Source organism: Hesperophylax consimilis, chromosome 2 (genome assembly GCF_061612785.1).
Source record: "Hesperophylax consimilis isolate HC1 chromosome 2, BYU_Hcon_1.0, whole genome shotgun sequence".
In the NCBI taxonomy this organism is placed as follows: Eukaryota; Metazoa; Arthropoda; class Insecta; order Trichoptera; family Limnephilidae; genus Hesperophylax; species Hesperophylax consimilis.
Window position 1 is genome coordinate 11,661,436 of NC_142837.1, and position 23,881 is coordinate 11,685,316.

Consider the following 23,881-nt stretch of genomic DNA (forward strand, 5'->3'; position numbering starts at 1 on the left):
CACTCCCTCCATATAGAGCATTAGAGTATCAAAACCCAGAGATATAATTATTCAATAATAGTTACGTCAGGGCCGGCCCTAAGGCAAATGGCGTGGCGCCTGGCGCCTGGCGCCTGGATCGAATCAAATTTAGGCGCTCATTGGCAAATCCAATAGACGCGTATTTAGGTGATCACTGTAATCGAAATTTATTAATTAAAAAAATATATTTATTATATTTGCGACACGTTCCAGAGTGGAAGATACTTTCAGTATCGCCCTAGTGTAATACCACCATTCCGAATTCAAACGTTGCTTGAAATGGCTTTGGCGGTGTTTGGTGACCAGATCTGAATAGCCAGGTACTTCCCTACCTTCCTCTTACCATCTCCTTCCCCTCCCCACTACCTTCAGCATCACAACATACCCCGGTTGGAGATGCCATAGTCTCACTGGCCCTAGACGGTTGGTAGCATTTGGGACTCTTGTGTGGTTTCACATTAAATAAATTAAAAATCGATAATATTTGGATGATTTGTTCGTTTGTGTAGCGCCGTTTGATGAAAAATAATGTTAAGGTTAAACAGAATAGAAGTTATAATCTACACGTTCATATATGGCGCTCATTTAATTATTTTAGGAAAAAAAAACATCTTTCGCAAGCTATGCTTTAAAAAGTTAAGATGATTTGTTTGTTCGCGCATGCACATACGGAATACGAATGTGAATAAATAGTTTTGTCCTTATAAATACAATATTGTATCGGTGATTCAATCCAATTTTGTATTTGTGTGCCTCTCTTGAAAGAATTGAGTCCGTATACGGACAAAACTATTCATTATTAATGAATAGTTTCTTCATTTAATTAAATTAAATTCATATTGCTTATGTACATGCGCAAACAAACAATGCAATATTTGACCACATAACTTGTTAGGCTAGCTTTAGACTTGTAAGTTTTTTCGTAAATTTACGACTTCTAGCAAATGGGCATATTGCATTTTGAAAATCCAATATGCCCATTGGCTAGAAGTCGTAAATTTACGAAAAAACTTACAAGTCTAAAGCTAGCCTTAAACGTGTTTTTTTCCCAAAATAATAAAATTAACTTTAACATATGTTCCGTTTAGCCTTAAGGGCGATGTGTTAGGTGTTATTGCGCTTTGACGCCTTGGCAAAACGGCGCCCGGAGCGGACTGCTCCGATTGCGCCGACCCTGAGTAACGTGACAATCTAATAAATTGATTTTTATGGTTTACATTGAGAGTTAAAAATATTCCGACATCTTTTATAGTCGCTGAAAACTGCCGAGGAAAGAACGGTGCCCAATGGATATACTTTTATGAGATTCGCTGACAAAAACAATATAGGTACCAGGAACATTTCAAATCCCAGAATGAATAGGGCAATGTTTGATTCGTTCCTTGACTAGAATGACTAGTAGAGAGTACGTACCACATGACTCCACGCTTCAGAAATAACAAACTGTGATTTTTAACCGAAGAAATTATTAGCTAAAAAAATAATGACGAATGATGCTAGTACAAAATGATAGGTATTGCTAAAAAGGGTTTGGAAAACCAAATACTACCCCTGTATTTCCATCGTATGATTATAAATTAACGCAGGTCTTTTCATCTTCCTAAAAATGTTCCACAGATCTAAAAATTATCTTGAATGACCGATTTCAAAAAGTACAAACTCTGTAGGTACATCAAATTACTACTTGGGAGTAAAAAGATTCCAAATACCTACCTGGATAGTGAATCGTGATACGGTTATGTATAGAAATAGGTACCTAAACGTCATAAACCTTATTAGGTGCCTACACGTTACACAGCCATAAAGTAACTTGTATATTCTTTCTCTTTTCAAGCTATTGTGAATCCATAAATTACATCAGTTTATGCTTTTGACGTTTGATTTGATTTAATATTTTGATGGCCAATTAATAAGTCGATATTGGTTGTTTTATTGGATCACCACATCACAAAATAGACTTAAGTACATTTAAAAAATCGACAACATTACAAAATGAACACAAATAAGCCTTTTATAATAAATTGTTTAACCCAACTTAGGTGTTTATGTGAAATAAGAGATAAAAGGTCAGGAAACAAACGAAGGTTTGTCTCCTCTGATGACGAATGGAATATTTTTTCCTCGCACTTGCGAGCTGTGAGAATCTGTTCATACTATATGTGTGGGCGCTTTATACCCGTGTTCTTTAATTCAAATGATGCTAATATCACAGTGTAGTGGTTGTGATACGAATAAAATAGTATCGTGCTTGTGAATACATTCTGGCGTGTCATTCACGTGCGCGATTCGTGTCCGTAAACAATTATCCGCAAACGGTGACGTAAAAATACTATTACTTACTGATTATTCAGCCGCGATAACCAAATATTTAGTATTTTTAGCAAATAAACCCATTACGTTTATTACTCAAACATGTAACGTGTGAAGAGATCGTTTAAGTTTCAGTAAAGGTTAAAGTCATATTTTATGTTCGTTCCTTGTTCCACGATATATTTATAAGTGGGTAGGTTACCTGTGTATTTATTACTATACATTTTCATATCAATCTTATCAGTAATAAACATGTTAGATAACAAATCCATTATTTTAATAGTGTGACACGTGTCTTAATAATTTTCCGCACAAACCATTTAGTAGAAAGAATAATTACTCTTTGAGGAACAAATTTAGAAACAGTTCATTATCACACATTTATTTACAAACATTTTGATGTAATATTGAATTGATGACGCTTGAACATTGGGATTTTAATGATTTCTAGTTTTATTTACAGTTTACGGGATGTGTTTATGAATTTAATATTAATCTGTTATCACCGAGGCACCGATCATAAGCATATTCCAAGGCAAAATCCAGTTATCTAAAAGAGTCACAGTTATTCGGACGAACGCCGCTGAAGTTAGCCGATGTGCTTGTGAATTTCTTGACCGCTGAAGTATTTTTATCCTCCGAGATAACCGGACAAAATGACGTGAGTTCCCAGTTATCAAAAACATAATTTGAATGTATTTATATTATAAAACCTAACACATGCTTTATTGTTTTCAGATAAAATCGAACGCCATTATTTGAATATTGGCAGAACGATTTGAGTTTCGAATAGACCGCGCGTTTCGCGGGTGTTTCTCGATACGGTCATAGACATTTGACTTGACATACGATATAATACTGTTTCGGTACTTTATTTGTTCGCGGCGGACATGATTTGTCGATTGTGAAACGCAGAAACGTCAAATCAAAATATACACCAAATACAACTTAAGTGACCTCATAACATAATGAAAACACTCGAAAAGTGATTTTGATTGACCGAATAATCTTACTTATCGCTAATTTTAAGTAAGCAATCACAGCGAAATTCTCTCCATGTTAAACATGTCTATTTAGGTTATGAACAGTTTAAAAATACGGCGATTTCTCATGAGTTCCTCGGCCAATCTTATTTAAATAATTAAAATGTATGTACCGGTGGCTAAGCGAGATGTTAATAGTTTTCCATTAAACGTATCACAGAGCATTTTCCGATAAGTCATTGTGAACAACCTAACATTTTCTTACCAAACTACTTATTATGCTCCAATTCCATCTGTTTAACTCCAAAGTTATTTATAATCAAATAGTTATTCATATTTTAACGAAACTCGTGCTAACCATTATAGTAACTAATAATAAATAATTGGCAATAACTGTTATTATTTTTGTTATTTGTTTTTGGGGTGTTATGCCGTGTTGCGCTAACTCCTTTTTTAGCCAATGTTTCGGACAGCATTGCAGTGTCAACAAAAAAAAACACATCTGCCCTGATGATGGACACTGTATTGCTGTCCGAAACGTTGGCTAAAGAAGGAGTTAGCGCAACACGGCATAACACCCCAAAAACAAATAACAAAAATACTTTCGGCCGTGAAAATCTTAAATCATATTTGACTGTTATTATTTATTATGTATGCGTGAAGTTAATTAGTTCTCACTTCACCACTTTTGAAGTTTTGTGTTTACTTTTTAGGCAAGTTTACGATGTGATAGTTCTGGGTTGTGGGGCGGCCGGAGTGGCTGCCCTTAGTCAACTCGTAGAAGAGGGACTAAAGGTCCTCGGCCTGGACGGAAATGACAGGATCGGAGGAAGGATCAAAACCGTTCCATTCGCTGACAACGTTGTGGACCTTGGAGGGCAATGGTTAGTAAATATTACCAAGACAGGGCATGTTAACCATAAAATTAACACCGAAACCAAAAATATTGCTTTGAGTAAACATTTATCAAAAAGAAAGTGCATTATCTCGCAGTCGAAAGACCAGAAGAAGCATTGCTTCATTCCTTTTGTTGGTCTGCACGGAGCAAATTTTAGTTCGCCCTAACACCCAATAGACTAGCTTTGTGAAGATCATTTTTTAAACATGAATTTCAGGCAGTAAGCAATAATTTAGGTAGGGGCTCTTGCGGAATTTATTATTAACAATTTATAACAGATATATAAACATTTTAAAAAATTGCCTTATAGATAGCTTAGAGGCGATGTATCAATTAAAGTTGATAAAAATCTAACATTTCTTTTTAGCAAAACAACTACGTCACGCAACCAATTACGACAACACTTGCCACAAAGTGAATGATCATCGCTGGTTTCGCATAAGTTTTTAGAAGCTTGCAGAGCAAGTTTACATCAAGTTGGGTTGTTATCTTGTTACGCTATGCCTCTCAGGCTTTCTATAGGCCTATAAAATTAACAAATTACAGCATGGTATTTGAGTGATACCTTTGGGCTCTGTTTTATACTGTAGGAAACTTGCATTTATATGTAGGCTTTCGAAGCGAGACATCTGAATTTAATAGGGATTTGTATTATGAAATTACTCTTAGGTTGAAAGTAGGTATGAGAGGCTAATCTATTGTTATGTTGTATCGATGTTGGTAAACCATGATTTTCTGGTAATGTTTTCATAATCCACATACTACTAAATACAAATTATTAAAATAACCCTTCGTTTCATCTTAATTACTGCAAGAAAAACTAATTACGTTGGGGGGAGATGTTAAAGTTGCATTGAAGTTCCATTGTTTTAATCAAAATTCAAAATTTTCCTTGTCAAAATATCTTTTGCCGCCATACTGGATTTGGTTAGTATGATGTGACGTTTGCTGAAAGGTTCCGATTCAATCTAAATACGCACAAATTATTTAAATAACCCAACCTTTGTTCCTAATAACCTATTTTGTGCATGTTTTTCCATCTCTCCTGACGTAATAGTTGTTTCTTGTAATATTAATGTTGAAACTAAGAGTTACTTTAATAATTTAGGCATAACTAGCAGTAAGCGGAACAAGGACACTCTGGTTTTGTACTTGCATGTTTACTGCTGAATTGGCACCTTCCCGTATTTTAAGTTTTTTATTATTGACGTTGAAAAACATTTTTGAAGTATGGAATAGCAGATAAATTGGAGTTAACAATGTGTACTAGAACTAGTAACTTGTTAGATAATGTAAATCCTATTAGAATCTTATGATTTTCTTATGGTGAGAATCAATAATTTTATTTTAAAATGTACTTATTTTACTGGTATTTCAATGGAAGATGCTCCAAGGAACTATCCCTTCAGTACCGGTGCATAGTCACCAAACACGTGCCCAACATTTGAAATTATTTGTCATATGAGAACGGGTTGTTGCAACAAATCGTTCTTCACAGCTTCTGTGTTTCCTTGCTCCTGCAACATGGTCTTGGAGAGATTCATATTCACTCCTTCTTCTCCTCAAAGGGACTCTCTGCAGAGCTTACCCAAATATGACTTAGGCCCTGAAGGAAATTATTTTATGTGAAGTAAAAAAATGAAAAGAAAATATGTTATGTTACTTACCTCATTTTTGATATTACGTATTTTAACCCTTAAATGCATACTGTTGCAAAACTGCAACATACCGTTCAAACCACCTTTAACTCTTTGGTGTATACTTAATGCATGCCGTTTTAGAATTATCAAGTTCACGGTAATATATTTTATCGAGTGGCATCACCTTTTTTTTCTTTCGCGAATGTCAAATGTCACTTTTTCTTTAACAAAGTGAAGATTCTCGAAAATTGGTTGGAGGTTAGAATTACAGTTTGGTTTTGCTGTTATTATTTTGATTTTCTTAGGTAAGTAGATACAATAATACAATACTTATATGTAATAACTCGTATTTTTCCGGTACACTTATTAGTTTTGAGAAATTTTTTTAGGTTTTTTATTTTTTTTTCATACGTAAATTGTTCATATACATGGTGTTGTAAATCTGCAACAATTTTTTTTTATCAAATATCATTAAAAAATTACAAAAAAATAAATTCTTTATATTTCCTTGCATATGCATGTAAATATCTACAAAATATATTTTTTTCCAGAAAAATTAATAAATCATGCATTTAAGGGTTAAATCATATTATGTTTTAATCATTGTGTTGATATTTACTCAAACCTTTGAGGAAACACCGATAAAACAAGTGATGGAATGGTAACCTTAGCCTGCCGTCCCACGGGTCGGTAAGAAATCGACATAAACCAAATGCTGTAAGACCCTGCGCAGAAAAGTTCCACACTGACACAGACCACTACCTTACTATAGCGAACTTGTGTAGGGGCTTGCAGCATTCGGTTTATGTCGATTGCTTACCGACCCGTGGGACGACAGGCTTATATAGAATAACCACATACTTACAGCTCTATTTCATTATTTAATTGCGTCTTTTATTTGTGAGATATTTTGTTTTCTCTCTCCAGCATGGTAGAAGAGCTAATGGTAAATGACACAAAGTAATCAATAATTTCACTTTTGCGCGCACATACAACTATGTAAATAAATCATGCCTTCAGCACTACGCGCATATAATATATAAATGCATTCATTCTCATAGAAAAAGTGCCACGTACAACCGTTATCCTGTAAACATCCGTGGATTATACAGGCGCGTCCTCAAAATACTCTGTGTACCGATTAAAGTTCTTCACTCAATAGCCAAAATAAGCAAAATTGTACTAGGCAATTACATCGCAAACTATAGACATGTTGTAGAGATCTCAAAAGTGGCAAGCAGAAGATATGGTAATTGTTGTACTTGCGATTTAGTGGTTTTAGTACTAAACTGTTGTGTGCTCTAATCTCTAACCAAATTACTTAATTTAGTGCCAAAATGCCCTTCTGTGTGGTGACAAAGTGTTTCCATTACACAACAAATACTAGTAAACACCACGGAATAACATTTCATTAGCAAATACATGCAAATTACTTATCATTATAAATAATACAATTATTTTGGTTTGTCTCCTGAAGATTTTAAGCGCCCAAGTGAAAGTGAGATAGCAATCGTAGCAACACAGTATAAGAAGGACAACCTACAACATTCTGTATTCCCTAGGGTCTTAGTATAGGATGTGAACCCGTGGTGTAGAATGTAGTATTCGCCGAAACTTTTAAATACGAAAACACTATATCTATTTCATTCGTACACAAATATTCTTTAAATGTCCATCTTTGTCATACATGAACAACTGAACAACGTTTAATTTAAGAATTTACGGAAAACATAAGAGTGTTCATTACTTGCCACATTTTCTGTCAAGACCCAACGACAATAACGGGTCTAGATGTATTGTACTAGTTATAAAATGAAGAAACTCACATCATGAGGTGCAACAATACAAGATTACCCAACTGATCCAAGGGAAGATTAATGGAAGATGTAGCAGAAGAAACACCGCAACTCGTGACTTTGAAACCTAAGTGACCGGTGCAAATGCAATTCTGGGCTGCAGTCTGCAGGGTGAAGACTGCCCCAATAATAGCCGAGCTTCAATAAGAGAGGACGACAAAAGAATAACAAGATCCAAAACTCTACCAACAGCACAGTAATGGTCCTTCGTATTATAATATTTTTTTATTCTAGGTGCAATGGAGACAAACACAATGCCGTATTTCAACTTGTCAAGGATTTGGATGTGCTGGCTAAACCCGCCACCCATAAAGCCAATGTGTTCTCTAACGGGGATCTCTTGGGCACCGAGATTACAGATAAATACCACAACCTACTCCTGTCCATAATAAAAGATGCCAAAAAAATCGAGGGGATGAAGACTGAAGCCATTGTTGACTACGTTAAGGCTGAGTAAATAACGATATAATAATTTTTTGTGGTTTGAGAATGTAAATGAACTCGAACAGTCCCAATCGGGACCAGTTGCAGCAAACAAGTTAAAAGAATAAAACTGTGTTTGCAATGCTCCGTACGCACACTCGTTCTTACCCGAAGCGTTTACTCGATATAGAGTAAGTATTACCGTGTGGACGGCAAATCTCATGGCATGATGGCTCACTTCGAGCCTGCTCAAAGTGATTAGGAACTCCTAAAATCTTTCGTTCTTTCGCTTCAAGTCAAAGAGCTGGGTTCTAGGGTGTGTAAGTTACTAGATAAGTAACTTAATAAGTTAGTAGATAGAAGCCGTTAGGGCTTGCTTTGAAATTATTGCTGTATATTGAAATTCTTTGTAAGTTCTTCCAGTTGCTAGGTACCGCAACGTTGCAGATAATCTTTCTTGAGGTGAAATTGATTGCCTCATATGGATGTTTTTTTTTCTATCTTATTAACGGGGTAACCACTTGCAAAAGTTCTGTATGCAACTCTTTTGGCATTCTTAAATCATTTTAAAATCGGCAGTATATAAGGCAGAAATAAGGATACGTAATCCTTCTGTAATCTGTAAAGCTGTAATCAGCGCGTCGTTTCAACCACTCCTTCACCCAGTATCTTTTCTTTCACTTTAAACTCAATTTATGAGTGAGCAATGCGGCACTTGCTAGACAAAGTCACTGCTGCTTCCGTTTTGCTGACATGCTGAGGCTCGAACTGTTCGGCCTACACTGAACGTCCACCCAAGCTCGCTGAGTAAAACCATGTATGGACATCGCCTCTCGCCTTCGTTTTTACTCGTCGCTTTTACTCAATCGAGTAAAAAACGAATGTGTGTACTAAGCTTTAAGGTCGATCATACTATTCATTTAAAAATTACTGTTTTTTTTTTCAATTGTGTGTGTATTATCAGTGGAGGTTATGTATCAGAATGTTTAGGGATACGTAATTTAAAAAATCAATCCGTATAAAACAAAGTTTTGTAACTATTTCATCTATTTTTATTAGAACACTTCAAGCGGGCGAAAACAAGGGTCCCATTCGAGAAAATGGATTTTGTTTGAAACAGCTATCTTTGAAAATAATACATACATTTTAATAAAATTTTTAAAATTTTATTTTTTTAAAGATTGACAAACATTCCTGGGTTACGAATAGCCTGACAATATTTGAATATCTCCCACTACCACCACAGTAAGCGGAAAATATTGTTTGTGTTGTGGTGGAGGACTTAGCCAGCCGAGGAGTTGAACACACTACGCCTGGGTGGGACCCAAACGCGATGTCAACTCAAGCCACCGACCGGTCCATAAACTGAAGTTAAAGTCGGTGGTGGGCCATTTAGTGATGTTTATTTGTAAAAAACTATGTATTTTAACACATTACAAAAAAAAGTATTTAGTTTTCGCACAAATCATTACAAAAAAAAACAAAAAACTTCCACATCTCCAGTGCGATAACTATAAGGATGTATTACCTGTTCTGCAGGTTTATATATAGTTTCCTTTGGATAAAATTTTCTTCCACACAAAAGACAAGAATTAGAATACGGGGAAGGCTTGGTTAACTTTTTAAAATACATATAGTTGGTACCCTTACAAAGAGATCGATATAAAATGTTTACATAAAATTATTGCCAGTAGTAGGACCAGCGTAAAAGGTAGAACCACCCTTCCCGCCGGAAGTGTGTTAATAGATCTATTTAAAAATTGGGTAGGACTGACATTCATTTCTTATAAAGTGATTTAATGTCATCCAATTTCAGAGAAATGCGTATTGCCACCAAAAGTTGATAGAATGCATTGTCATAGGCAACGAGTATAAAGTTAAAGTTATTAAAGTTTGTTGTTCTAATGAGTGAGTTGCTGCAGGCTGTGCTATAGTTTGGTAACCTCTAATAAAGGGCATTACGCCAGCAGACTGACAGTCGGAAAGATAACATGCTACATGAAATTGTTGTTGACGTACAAAATAAAAGAGCATTGATAATAATTAGAGAACAATAATTGGCTTTGAAGAGATAATAAAAATGAACTGAATAATAAATATAAATCTTACCTTAGAAACAGTATAAGCATAGTGGTGGCAGTGGCAGCATTAAACTAACGTTTTTATAATATTGCTATCCAATCTCTCGTGGACTTCGAAGTAGCAACAGTTCAATGCACACACAGAATAAAGAAGAACACTAGAAAATCCTTCATATAGATTTGAAAGGAAACCAATGTCGCCACAGACTTAATAACCTTTAGTTCCAGCCATTTTAGCATGCGCTATTCTATATGGCCAATTCTATATGCTTATGAAATTGAAGTCAGCAGATCACAATTTGACGATAAGTTAAAACTGGAAATAATACAATCATATTACAATGTAACAATCATGTAGCCACTGCTGGTCTGGTGTTCTGACGTTGATTGTAAAGTTAGATGGAACTTATAAAAATGGATTTGCCATCACAATTGGTTTGCTTCCTTTTCTAGGTACATTAGACAACTGCAGGGCACCAATTTCTCCGTTGACCAGGAGATCGCTGGAGAAATGCTAGACTGGTACATCAAAAGCACGCAAGCCAAGATTTCTTCCAACGAGCTGCGGGAAAAATCCCTCAATAGCCTTAAAGAGTCTTGGGACAACAACGGCGAAGTTTGGCTCAACTGGAAAGACAAAGGATTCAAAACAATCTTTGATATTTTGCTGGTAAAAACTGAGACTTTTTGTTATTTTCAAAGGTGAATTCAATTATTCACTGTTTGACAAGCCCTCAATACACAAACTCTAATAGCTTGAAGCAGAGAATGGACGGTTGGTTACCTTGAGATGGTTTCATCCTTGGGTAAGAATAACCTAGTCGAATTTAATGTTTCAAAGACCCAGTTACGGCTGATTACGTCTAAAATGGATCAAAATGATAATCTAGTCAAAAAATCAAAAGACAATTCTTTTTTATTTCATCCACTGAACAGAGTCACGTTAGCCTCTGGTTCCTGGTATATGGAACAAACCAACACCATACATACATCCGTCACCAATACTTATGGTTGCAGTGGCAAGTTTTATAGTTATAGTGTTTGTTAATTTTCAGAAAAAATATCCCGATCCGTCCAAAGCGCTTCCTGTTGAAATTCTCCTGAATAAAGAAGTGATGAATATAAAGTGGGGTTCGTCGAAAATTGGAGGAAACGCCGGTTCGTTAGTCAATATCACTTGTAGAGACGGCAGCGTTTTCATAGCCCGCCACGTCATTGTCACTTTCTCTATGGGAGTCCTCAAAGAAAGGTGAGATTTTTCTATATATAATATTTCATTTACAAGCCACTGAACCGATAATCTGGACAAGCGTGATCTACATATAATAATAATATTTGGCTAATTTATAGGTACCGATTTGAAAGAAAACTGCCCGCTCGTTGAGGTAGATTCCCATCGATTAACTCCATGGCGCCACTGGATTGTATCATTTTGTGAACCGAGGTGTAAGTTACTAAAATGTATCGAAAAAATTGGCGGCCCTTTGGATATACGAACAGTGTCAGAATCATTCGAAACATTTATTCGAAATGTTATGTTCGATTTAAGGCAAATGCTTTAAAAAATAATCAATTCTCTTTGTTTGAATTATTCATAAGCGACAACTCAAGCGGTGCAAAGTGTGACGAGTCAGTATTAATGTGCAATTCAATCGGGTTTGCGTGAACTTCAATATCGAGTGCATTTGTAAGTGTGAGAGTGGAAAAATAACAACAAGGTTCAAAGTGTCACCAAGAGAACTGGATTTATAACACAGCTGCCCAGATCACACTTTCAACGCTTGTGATTTATGGTTTACTTCATTACTGGTGCCTTCAGGACCACCATAAACTGGGATCTTTTCAATTTCATTTATTACATTATCCAAATATTACATTTGTTTGTTTTGTTTTCCAGTCGCTTTTTATTTAATACATTTCATAAGAGTGTCCTTTGTTTGTACACGGAATATGTATATAGATGAAATATTTAAAAAAATTATTTCTAGGTTAGGTTTTTGTTTTATCTTATTTAGCTATTTCTCACGGAAGAGGCAAGAAGAACAAGGAATAAGTCGGCTAGAAGAGTCAGGAATAGACAAGAAGGGTCGGTAAGAATTAAGAAGATACAGAAAAAGCCAGGAAAAAATGAGATGGGGCAAGAAGATGCAAGAAGAGTCAAGAAGATCCATGAAGAGACTATAAGGGCCAAGAAGAGACTAAAAGAGCCAAGAAGAAACAAGATTAACCAAGAATGGATGAGAAGTTGGAAGAAGAGGCAAGAACAGGCAATAAGAGGCAAGAAGATACTAGAAGAGACGAGACGAGCCTAGAAGGATCGATAAGTTGCAATAAGAGGCATGAAGAGCCAAGAAGATATAAGAAGAGACAAGACGAGTCTAGAAATATCGAGAAGATGCAATAAAAGGCATGAAGAGATTAGAAGAGACGAAAAGCGGCAGTGAAAAATAAGAAGAATCAAGAAGAGATAAGACAAGCCAATAAGAGGTGAGAAGTTCCAAGAAAAGGCAAGAAGAGACTATAAGAATCTAGAAGACACAAAACGAGTCTCGCGAAGACACAATGAGACTAGAAGAGATGAAAAGCGGCAGTGAGAAGTAAGAAGATTCTAGAAGAGACAAGACAAGCCATAAGAGGTGAGAAGTTGCAAGAAGAGGCAAGAGAGACTAGAAGAAACCAGAAGAGACAAAACGAGCCTTGCGAAGACTTAATGAGACTAGAAGAGACGAAAAGCGGCGGTGAGAAGTAAGAAGATTCAAGAAGAGACAAGACAAGTAAAGAAGAGGTGAGAAGTTGCAAGAAGAGGCAAGAAGAACCGAGGGAAACTAGAATAAACAAGAAGAGACAACAAGACCCAAGAATAGACAAGATGAACCATAAAGAGAAAATGTAAGAAGAAGGAAGAAATAAAGAAGAAAAAATAACGCTCAGTCAATTCCCTTATTCCTGCCCATATTTCCTGCTTATTAGGTTGCCATGTATACCGATCGATTAAACTCCAACCTCCTTCCAATCCTCAAAGCATGTGTTCCTAATGTAGTCCTAACGAGTCAGTGCCCCTCTGGCGTACCGGTCGCATCAGGACAGGAGTGCTCTTGGCAGGGGTGGTACAATCACATTGTATGCGAAATGCGACCATGAGTCAAGTGGTCAGCTAATATCTCATGCGATATTATTATACACTTATTATATTAAGGGAACCTATTTTGGCATTATCATTATTGGCTATTTTATTTACACTTTTAAAGTGATATTTTGTGTGTGTTTCTCACTCATTGAAATTTGAAATTAAAAATTGCCTTTTGCTAAAATATCAGGATAAAAACTATCATTTTTATTTTTTTGCAATTGTTTCTTGTTTACCAGATACATAATATATCTTACTAGCTTAAGCCCCCAGCTTTCGGGCTTTACACAAAACGCCGCTCGCCCGCCACAGATTTTTTTTACATGATTGTATTGTATATATATATGGGGTATTTTCACAAATTCCGTTAAAAGTGTGTGGAAGATTATAAGTTTATTTTTCTGATTCTGATCGTTTTACTAAAAATGTGTGATTTTAATATTTTCATTCCTAATTATTGATTTTAATAACTTTATAAACCGCACATTCCGAAACTGTTCTGACTGGCTACGATATCATTATGACGTAGAAAACACCACCGGCTGGTGAGACAACTGTCACGAACATTGCTTGGCGTGACGTCACTGCCGCCATATTCATGTATAAAAACGAATGTGTCATTTAGGCGGAATATCGAAAAATGGCACATTTTAAATCATTATGTACAATTTATTCATCAACATAAAAATACTTTCATTATCGTTATTTGTTTCGAGAGTAGAAAAAAAGGGTGAAAATACCCTATTATGTATTTGAAAAATTAACCTTTTCTTTTCTGTTAAGATACGAGGCACTATTCACCCCCTGTCTCCCGGATGCCAAAATAATCTCAATCCGTGGGCTCGCTATGTGTACCATGAACAACATCTACATCCACTTTCCGCGAGCCTGGTGGCCCGAGACGCAGACCCACTTCGGCCTGCTGTGGAAGGAGGAGGACAAGAAGAACTTTGTGGGCGAAGACAGCTGGCTGACTGAGGTGTACGCCTTCACCACCATCGACTACCAGCCCAACGTGCTCTGCGGCATGGTGGCCGGCACTGCTGCCGAAGACATGGAGCTTCACTCCACGCACGAGGTGCTGGAGAGGATCTACGCTCTGCTCAAACATTTCTTCGGGAAGGCTTACGATATTCCCGAGCCAAAGGAAGTCATCAGGTAATATAATTTGCATTATGATTATCTTTTATTCCATGTTCCCAGTTAACATAGAGGGCTATTGCGCTACCTCCTTCTTTAACCAATGTTTCGGACAGCATTACAGTGTCCATCATAAGGTCAGATGTGTCCTGATGATGGATGGATGTCCACATTTTCCCTGATGATGGACACTGTATTGCTGTCCGAGATGTTGGCTAAAGAAAGAGGTAGCGCAACACGACATAATGATGTTGTGTTATCTTTTTAATACAATTTACACTATTTTCATCAATCTAATATGATAATTGACCATCAAGTAATAAGATGCATTGAAAGTTGAAACTGGGAATTGAAACCTTTTCTCATCAACATTTGAATGCCCTGGAGTTTTTATTTGTATTTATAACAAACATTTTATTATATTTCCCTACTTGCTAGGCTAGTAATAGCTTGCGCCGCGTTGTAGCAAGTTCATTTTTAGTATGATCATTTAACTCTTTAGGTGGTTGATTTTATTGGTTTTTCCTATAGTTTCACGGGAAGTTATTGACACCATGGAAAAATAATAAAAAATAGGTACTATTTTGGCCAAATCTGAAAATAATATATGAGTATTTAGACATGTTTTATAAATAAAGAAATATTTTTGATAGATGTTAAGTTATTATAGTTAGGTTAGGTTAGGATAAGTTAGGATAGGTTAGGTTAGGTTAGTTTAGTTTAGAATAGGTTAGGTTAGGATAGGTTAGGATAGGCTAGATTAGGTTAAATAAAATAATAATAATACCTAAATAAATAATTTATGCTTTTTAGGTAGGCACTATTTTGCAGGAATATTAAATTATGTATATTTAAAAAAATTTACGTTGTTCAATTGTCTCTAGCCGTTTCTAGCCACCAGTAAATCCAGTCAGTTTCCCTTTATAGTAATTAAGGTAAATCAAAAGGTTTTATTTAAAAAAAATCATATTAAGCGTGGCCAGCGATCGCAAATAATTACCAAATAAAGTAATCATATTTATTACTTTACCAATTTCGATTGTGTCTTCCAGATCTACTTGGTACTCCAACCCGCTGGCCAGGGGCTCATACTCGTACAGGAGCATCGAAACGGAGTACGTGGAGTGCGGCGCCGCAGAACTCAGCGAGCCCCTCCTCAGCGAAGACAATGTCCCCATAGTCTGCTTCGCTGGCGAGGCCACCTCCCTCCATCATCACTCCACCGCTCATGGAGCCGTGGAGAGCGGCTTCAGAGAGGCTGAGAGACTGATCACTCTTCTTAAAAAATCATAATTATTTCACATTTTGAAAAAATTGTAATTAATTAGTTGTTAAATAATATAACAAAATGAAATAATAATGTGTTTGGTTTGATAATAAAGTTTATTTTTTATTTGTGTGCTTTTACATTGCCCGATGAACCTGAATTCACATAATTTTAATCTTTTCAACTTTTCCATGTTGACAATATGAAATATAGTTATATTTTTCAGCACAGATCTGATTCTGATAAAAAAGGTAATAAAAATAATTAATTCAAAGCTCCGTGGGGTACGTGGGGACGTACTTTAACCAGTGATTCCTGACATTATTTGACTTCATTTTTGATCCCTGGGGACCTACTATGTATCTTTCGAAACTTTTCTACCGCCGGTTTAACCATGTCACAAACCCGTACTAACCCCTCCCTTACGGTGTTAAAAGATTCCTCGTCCTCTGGTGCTACACATTCGGTAAATATTTATTTATCGTAATTACTTAATGTAATAAATAAATGTACTGCGAAGGAATACCAATAGATTTGAACTCTGTGCTTAGTATATTTACCGAGATATTTTATCAATTAGAGATGTTCACTCAGTTAACAGCACCGGTAAGGAAAGATTAAACCACAAACTCACTGATTTGTTAACCCAAAAGATACAGAGTAGGCCCCCTGGTGACTTAAAACTTATTCGTCCACACCAGATAGTTGATTTATGGTCCACACGTCACTGGTCACAAAGTAGAGTAACTGCTCATGAGTGACTAATATATATTCAATGCCGCCCACCCCTCATCCCAATCTTAACTGTTCAATACTTACTGGTTTTGTTGAAGTTTTTAGTTGAAAAACACGTCACCAGAGACCAAAATTTTTATTTACATTTTATACTCCAAATAATGTCGGGAATAACTGGTTAAAGTAAGTCAATATGTCCCTGGATAAGGCGTGTGGTAGCTGGTTAAAATACTGTTGCCTTGATTTTTAATTGAAAGCTGTTTGAATTAAACAATCATCTGAATCAATAAAATTACAGAATAACTAAAAAAATTTGTAGAGCTTGGAAAAAATGTCGAATAAACCGATCTAAGTAAGTAGGTACTCAACTGTTTTATGCAAAGGAGCCTAATTTTTCAAGACTGATGCATAGATAAATTAACTGTCACTTTTCATTTCATAGAAATATATTTCTATTGACATTTTGAAAATGCCATACTGCATATTTATTAAAGAATTCAGTTGACTTCTGAAATAAAATTGTAGTTTTCCACTTATTTTGGAGTTATTTTATACAAAATGAATAGTGAAGTAGATACCGTTGTATTGGGAGAGTGTCCTGTAGCCCCGGGTTTTGGTTTATCGAAACAAAATGTGGTAGAGCTCTCCCAAATTGTAACAAGGAACGAAAAAATAGCGCGTATAAAGGACTGGGTTCAAGTGCAAACCTCCATTCCTTTCGAGGACTATTTCGATGTTTTGGACGGCGAATTCGAAGATGATTCAGAGGAAGGGACTTTGAAGAGGAAATTATCAGATGGTGACTCGGATGAACAGAATAAAGTAAGCAGAAGATAAACACTAACTCTTCTAGATTTGTATCTGATTTCGGTAATAATTTAAACCTTTCGTCAACAAAACTATTAGGCAATCGACTGGGGTTAGACATACAGTAATATTGCTCAGAAACAGAATAGGTAAAGTCATTACTCTCTTATTCTTAGCATTTTAGTAAGGCTCTCGCCTTTAACGTCAGCTGTTGATGTAAATAAACTCAAAAAGGTTATTTTAAATCAGTTATTGATGTAAGTAAACACAAAAAGGTTATATTAATGCATTTATCAATGCTCACATAGACATTCTTTGTTAGAAATATGATATGGTAGAAATATGTTACAATTATGATATCGACAGCTACACTAAACTTTGGTTCCATTTCCTCAGTTTAACATATTAAATAATGCGTACGTCTGCTGATGTTTGTACGTTAATAATGCTTCATATTGTCTCATGCCAAATACATAAAAAAAAATTTAAATGGCCATTAGCCATCACAACGTCTTTTTTGAACATAGTTGTAACATAGTAAAATATGTTATTGTTCAGTATACATAATTTTAGTCAACGACCAAAACTAGATTTTTAGCTGAAAACCGAAACCGAATTCCAGGTTCTGTTTGAAACCGAAACTTATTTAAATGAGTTAAAAACACTCTGTACCCTGAAAATATGCATTTTTATTGTTAAACTAGTAAAACTTGTGGAATTACACGATGAAACCACGGGTCTAATCGGTGAATTTACCTTATGGACTTTGAGAAAGCCATATACTTTACGAGATTTGGGGTTTTTGTAACCTTAAATCTATTCCCTTTCAAGGTCCGTTCTGTTTCCTCCCACAACTCTTCATTAATTCCTAGCCACGTCCCCACCCCTACCACAACACTTAATAGTCCATTATACACTCTCACTGTTTTGTGATTGTCAACTCAATATATGTTTGTCCTGAGGAAGGAACGGTTGTTCCGAAACTGGTCGGCGTTAATAAAATATATTAGTGGTTCTAACAAAGTAATAGTGTTTCATTTAAATAAAATAAAATTATTAATTTTTTTGAGTATTTTAAAAGTATAACTTAAATACTATTAAAAGATTCTGTTAACAATAAAAATTGTCTTAAATAGTTTGTAATTTTCAAATACCTAATTGAGTTTATTGTTTAAATAATAATTGTGTATTATGTTGCTATTGTCTAACATAAAGACTCAACTATAGTTCTAAGATCTTTTGTGTTTTTGTAATTCCTTTAACAGGTTGACTGCTGACAATGCGGCTCACACGCTAACCGATTAGTGGCCGGGGTGCGCACAGAGCGTCTGCTGCGATCATACAAAACACATGCTCAGCAGCTATTTGTATTTTTCATTCATGAAGCCAAGTTTATACTGGACTGAAATATTACGCTCAATATTGATTACTTAAACATGTATTTATACATATAACTATTTCTTCTTTCGCTTTCACTTCTGTCTGTCGTTATTAATTGGCAATTTCAAAATTTTTATACAAGATTTCGAATTATGTATTTTTCAAATACAGTGTAGTCTATACAGGGTGTCCGGGGTTCAAAGTGCAGTAACTTCGGGAGGTGATTCTACATGATTGGTATTTTTGACGGCCGGCATAGTCCAGTGGTAACGCATTGGACTGCCATTCCGAAGGTCGCGGGTTCGAACCCGGCGTGCGCAAATAAATTTTATTTGATTAATTTGTGTTATTTCACAATTAATTAATTAAAATAATATATAGTATATTTGCGGCACGTTCCAGAGTGGAAGATACTACCAGTATCGCCCTGGTGTAAGACCACCATTCAGAATTGAAACGTTGCTCCAAATGGCTTTAGCCGTGTTTAGTGACTAGATCTGAATAGCCAGGTACTTCCCCACCTTCCTCTTTCCCTTCCCCACTTACCTTCAGCCTCACAACATCCCCCAATTGAGGATGCCATAGTCTCACTGGCTCCAGACGGGAGCAGTTGGGACTCTTGTGAGGTATTCACTGTAAAAAAAAAAAAAAAAAAAAAGGAGCAAAAAAGATAAACAACTTTTTCCGAAATTCCAACTTTTTTTTTCCATACAAAAAGACATACCTACTAAAAATCCTTAGTGGAGGTACACACTTACCCGATAAATTCGCTGTGTGCTTGTCGAGCGCAAGACTGGTGACGTTGTTTATTATTACATCCACCTGCTGTCCGGTACACCCCCAACGTGAAAAAGTACTTTTCACCAAATAGTTTCCTCGGACAGTAAGGTATCTTCTTAAGGGGTTGAACACGATGGTTTTCACTGAAGGTGTGTTGGTGTCTTCCAACTGTAGGTATTCGTTGAAGTTTCCGTCGTTGAGAGGTATGTTGTCGTAAATGTGGATTAAAAATCCTTATCTTTTTCACGGAATGAAACGATCATTGAAGTAATCAGCTTTCAGAAGAATTAATGAATGAATCTCTTGTTACGTAACAGGCAGCCTTCAGGCCCTCTAACCCGTTATCGAGTTATGTAACCCACATGTATAGTGAGTACATGTGAGGTATTTGTTTATAATATTTCGTTAATAAAGCGCGGGAAGGAAAGTTTTACATCTTTTTCACTTCTACCATGATGCAGAATCACCTCCCTTGTTGCTGCACTTTCAAGTGAATCAGATACTTGAGTCGGGCCATGCCAAGAGTCAGAATAATAGAAGAGTATGTATGAGACGATGTATGAATATGAATGAGGCAAGGAGTGTGTGCCAAGACCGAGTTGTTTGGTGGTCTGTCCTCTCTGCCTACCCCTGCGGTGAAAAGACGTGATGGTTAGTTAGTTAAAGCATCCCGTTTTCCAGAAGCATGTTAAATACACATACTGGAACTTGGGTTCATTACTACATAATTCAATGGTATGTTTGCTCCACAGACTGTGGGGAAGAACGTGGGGAAGAGGCCTGCTGCCGTCACGGTGTTCCTGGACTGCGAGTGGATAGGATGCCGGTTTAACACCATCGAGCACCCTGTGTTCCAGAAGCATGTCAAGTCCCACATACCGGAACTTGTCATCAAGTCCTACGAAGATGGAAGATGTAAGTAAACACATTCTGTTTCTCCAAACTTTATTTCTATTACATTGACTTGTCGACTCTTCACTCCAGACAAAAGTAGGTACATTATATGTTTTGTTCTAGTTGTCAAGCTATAAATAATAATGCCTTCTTCTAGGTGTGTACGTTTGTCTATGGGACTTGTGCAGATTTGAAACAGATAACAACAATGAGATAACCCGGCACATCAAGTTCCACACCTATCACACCCGTATAAAGTCCATAGGGAAGGCCTTTCGAGATCAATATTGCATCCAGCACTGCAGCGCTGATTCGGTACAGAGGAATAAGTTGCCAGCACTGAAATTCGATTTCACTTGCCAGTGGTCCGGATGTGGGTTATCTTTTAACTGCATACAGGTACGAACCTCTCCCATCATCTGCTGTACACACCCATTTTATCTGTAATTAATAAATCTATTGTGGTTGTACTAGAAATTATGTTTCTCAATTAGAATACGGCTCGGAACCGAGAACAGCCACCTTAGAATTCAACTGTGAAATCTTTTCAATAAATTCTCTTCTGTTTAACTCCCCTATGGGCCGAACCCCTGCATTTGGAGTGTTGAATCTATTGTGGTTGTACTAGAAACTATATTTAACAATTAGAATACAGCTCGGAACCAAGAACAGCCACCTTAGAATTCAACTGTGAAATCTTTTCAATAAATTCTCTTCTGTTTAACTCCCCTATGGGCCGAACCCCTGCATTTGGAGTGTTGAATCTATTGTAGTTGTACTAGAAACTATATTTATCAATTAGAATACAGCTCGGAACCGAGAACAGCCACCTTAGAATTCAACTGTGAAATCTTTTCAATAAATTCTCTTCTGTTTAACTCCCCTATGGGCCGAACCCCTGCATTTGGAGTGTTGAATCTATTGTAGTTGTACTAGAAACTATATTTATCAATTAGAATACAGCTCGGAACCGAGAACAGCCACCTTAGAATTCAACTGTGAAATCTTTTCAATAAATTCTCTTCTGTTTAACTCCCCTATTGGCCGAACCCCTGCATTTGCAGTGTTGAAGAATTGTACCCACGAACGGTACATTATTAGGTCTTCAGGTGTTACCTCTACTAGGTTAGTTTAAGACAAAAATAAAAATGTCCCTTTACCAAGTATGGTATTGTTTACGTGTCGGCCCCTACAGGTTAAACCTGCTTAAAAAACATATATACTTTCAATGACAGAGTTCCTAATGCTTTCCAAATTCTCCCTCTGGAATTACTCTCAGTATCTTAAGCGAAAGTCGTCTTCAAGTCTCCTCATTTGCGAATTTCATATGTAGAATGGCAGAGGTTCAATTTTAATTCTTGACAGGCCAAGATGCCAAACAAAACGTCTGTAAGCAAGTGGGTCTTCCAACGACCCCATGCATTTCTCTGTCTTATGGGCTTTTAAACTATAAAAATCTCAATTATTCAGTCGATTATTAATGGTAACTTATGCGTCTGCGCAGAAATACTTAAAATACAAAAATGATACGTCAATTATTTAAGCTAATATAAGGAGGATAGTAATTTTGGGTACTACCTACTCCCCCACTTGGCTGCGGGATAGTTAAGCACTAGACGTAGGCAAAATGAACAAATAAATTCAATCTTCTCGCACACTCGATCTGGTTCTCGATTTAAAACGGAATTCTCCCTTAAATTAACCATAGCTTCCTATGATTTTTTAACGGCGCCATAATTAAAAAAAATATATATATATATTTTTTTTTTTTTCGTAGGAAGCAATTACTTTGTGATTAGACATTCTATAATAAAATAAAATACTTTGTTTAATAACCACTTAGTACCCGCCCAGCAATTATCCAGAATAATATTGAAATACCTATGAAAGATTATAATATTTAAATCCTTTATAGTATGTACATACTCATCATTTTTACCTTAACTAAATTTTTGATTAACACCAAAGACAAAGACGATAAATTAAGCCACTCGGGCATTTATAAACTCACCTGTTATGATTGTTCCGCCTTCTACATAGGTAAAACAGCACATAACGTAAACATCAGAGTGAAGGAACATCTACGTTGCTTAAATGGTAAAGGTTTTTCGGAACTTGCCAATCATTTAATATCAACAGACCATAGTTTTAATAAAATAACCGGTACTAGTCTATTACATAAAAATGGTATAGGTATTAAATTAGATAATTTAGAATCGTTGGAAATTAGGAAATCTTTGAATACGTCTGACCATTTATTAAATAACCAAATAAACCTTTCTAACCAAAAAAACACACTTTATAGCCCCATATTTAATGTGTTTCCCACAATCCATTCCACTGCATAATATTATATATATATGTTACATTGTGTTTTCTTATGCCTTAAAATTTATTGTTATATGTTTAATTCTTGTAAAAATTATTATTTTCTGTAATTTGTTATTATGTAAACTATAGCGTTTTTTCATTACCAAACCCATATATTGCTTTCTCCCTCACACATATCTATTAGCAATTTTGTCTTCTCTTTCATGTATTTTGTCTCTGTCTTTTATATACTCTTACTTTTTTATATTATATTCTGTCTCCCTCTGTCCTCCTATATATTGTTACGAATTGGCATGGGGCGCCAGTGTTAAGAACGGGGCCCCAGCGTTATGGGCCGCGTGGGGCGCCAGTGCCGGCTTTGACAGCGTCAGAGGGTAGAATTATGGGACTCTAATTATTCAGCTCAGGTTTGGATCGGCAAGAATACCTTTACACGGGGAACATTCAACAATCTAGACTCCACTTCCCTCGTCAAATGAAACTCCTATGGGAATGATAAATGAGTCGACTTACAGTCAACAGGTACATAGAATAACACAAAATGGGGACACAGTATACATCCTAAATTATTTCCTGGCTGATTGAATTGAACAATCTCTTTCTCATATTTGCTCTGTCTGGCAGACGTGTTTCACAGACATTAAAAGAAGGCACATAATGGGGCAAAGGTTTGGTATACGCTTACATGAGTTGTCCCGGGGGATGCAGGAGTTGCGAGGCCAGCGAGGTATTACTCCCAGTCATTGTGGAGTGGTAACCAAGGTTGTGATCGTCTACACGCGCAAAACGGGCGCGTGCTAGACTTTGGTAATGTTGCGGGACCGGGGTCCGGCGCTCAGCGTCCGAGACCGGTTTTGGAGTTGCCAACCGCACATGTTTTTGAGACCAAGGCTAGAGTTGGAATGGCGATCGCCGCCGATCACAAAAACCGTTTGGGTTTTGGCGTTGATGCGCAGTAGAATGCGCGTCGCTCTGTGCTGCCAGGTTCTACGTTGAATTTAGTTTTGCGGGTTTTTAAAATGCGTTTGAGAGATCTGCTTCGTGATAATATATGCCCATTCTCTGTCTTAGTTTTTAGTTTTTAATTAACATCCTGATGAAGCTTAACTGAAGCGAAACCGGTAGATGTGAAAATTAATAAAAAAATTAAGTGGTTATTAAACAAAGTATTTAATTTAATTATGTATATTTGTATTTATTTTACAGTT

At 36.3% G+C, this 23,881-nt stretch overlaps 2 protein-coding genes across 3 annotated transcripts in view; both read left to right on the top strand.

Annotated features, from left to right (window-relative positions):
• The first annotated feature begins 2,196 nt into the window (after nt 1-2,196).
• On the top strand, nt 2,197-15,874 carry LOC149425696 (spermine oxidase-like). Of its 2 annotated transcripts, XM_089641260.1 has the most exons (8): nt 2,197-2,524; nt 2,795-2,992; nt 4,028-4,198; nt 7,943-8,161; nt 10,666-10,882; nt 11,268-11,461; nt 14,123-14,497; nt 15,532-15,874. In XM_089641260.1, exons 2-8 carry the CDS (start codon nt 2,988-2,990, stop codon nt 15,770-15,772), a joined length of 1,422 nt encoding a protein of 473 aa, XP_089497386.1. In that variant the 5' UTR covers nt 2,197-2,524; nt 2,795-2,987; the 3' UTR covers nt 15,773-15,874. The 2 variants fall into 2 exon arrangements, with proteins under 2 accessions (XP_089497386.1, XP_089497392.1); XM_089641266.1 differs by lacking the exons at nt 2,197-2,524; nt 2,795-2,992 and adding an exon at nt 3,031-3,479.
• Nucleotides 15,875-16,951: 1,077 nt separating this feature from the next.
• Nucleotides 16,952-23,881, top strand: part of Hinfp (Histone H4 transcription factor) — a 34,018-nt gene continuing 27,088 nt past the window's right edge. Inside the window, exons 1-3 of the mRNA XM_089646044.1 lie at nt 16,952-17,303; nt 20,201-20,363; nt 20,500-20,741. Of these exons, the coding sequence (XP_089502170.1) occupies nt 17,040-17,303; nt 20,201-20,363; nt 20,500-20,741 (669 nt within the window). The 5' untranslated portion in view covers nt 16,952-17,039. The remainder of the gene's footprint in view (nt 17,304-20,200; nt 20,364-20,499; nt 20,742-23,881) is intronic.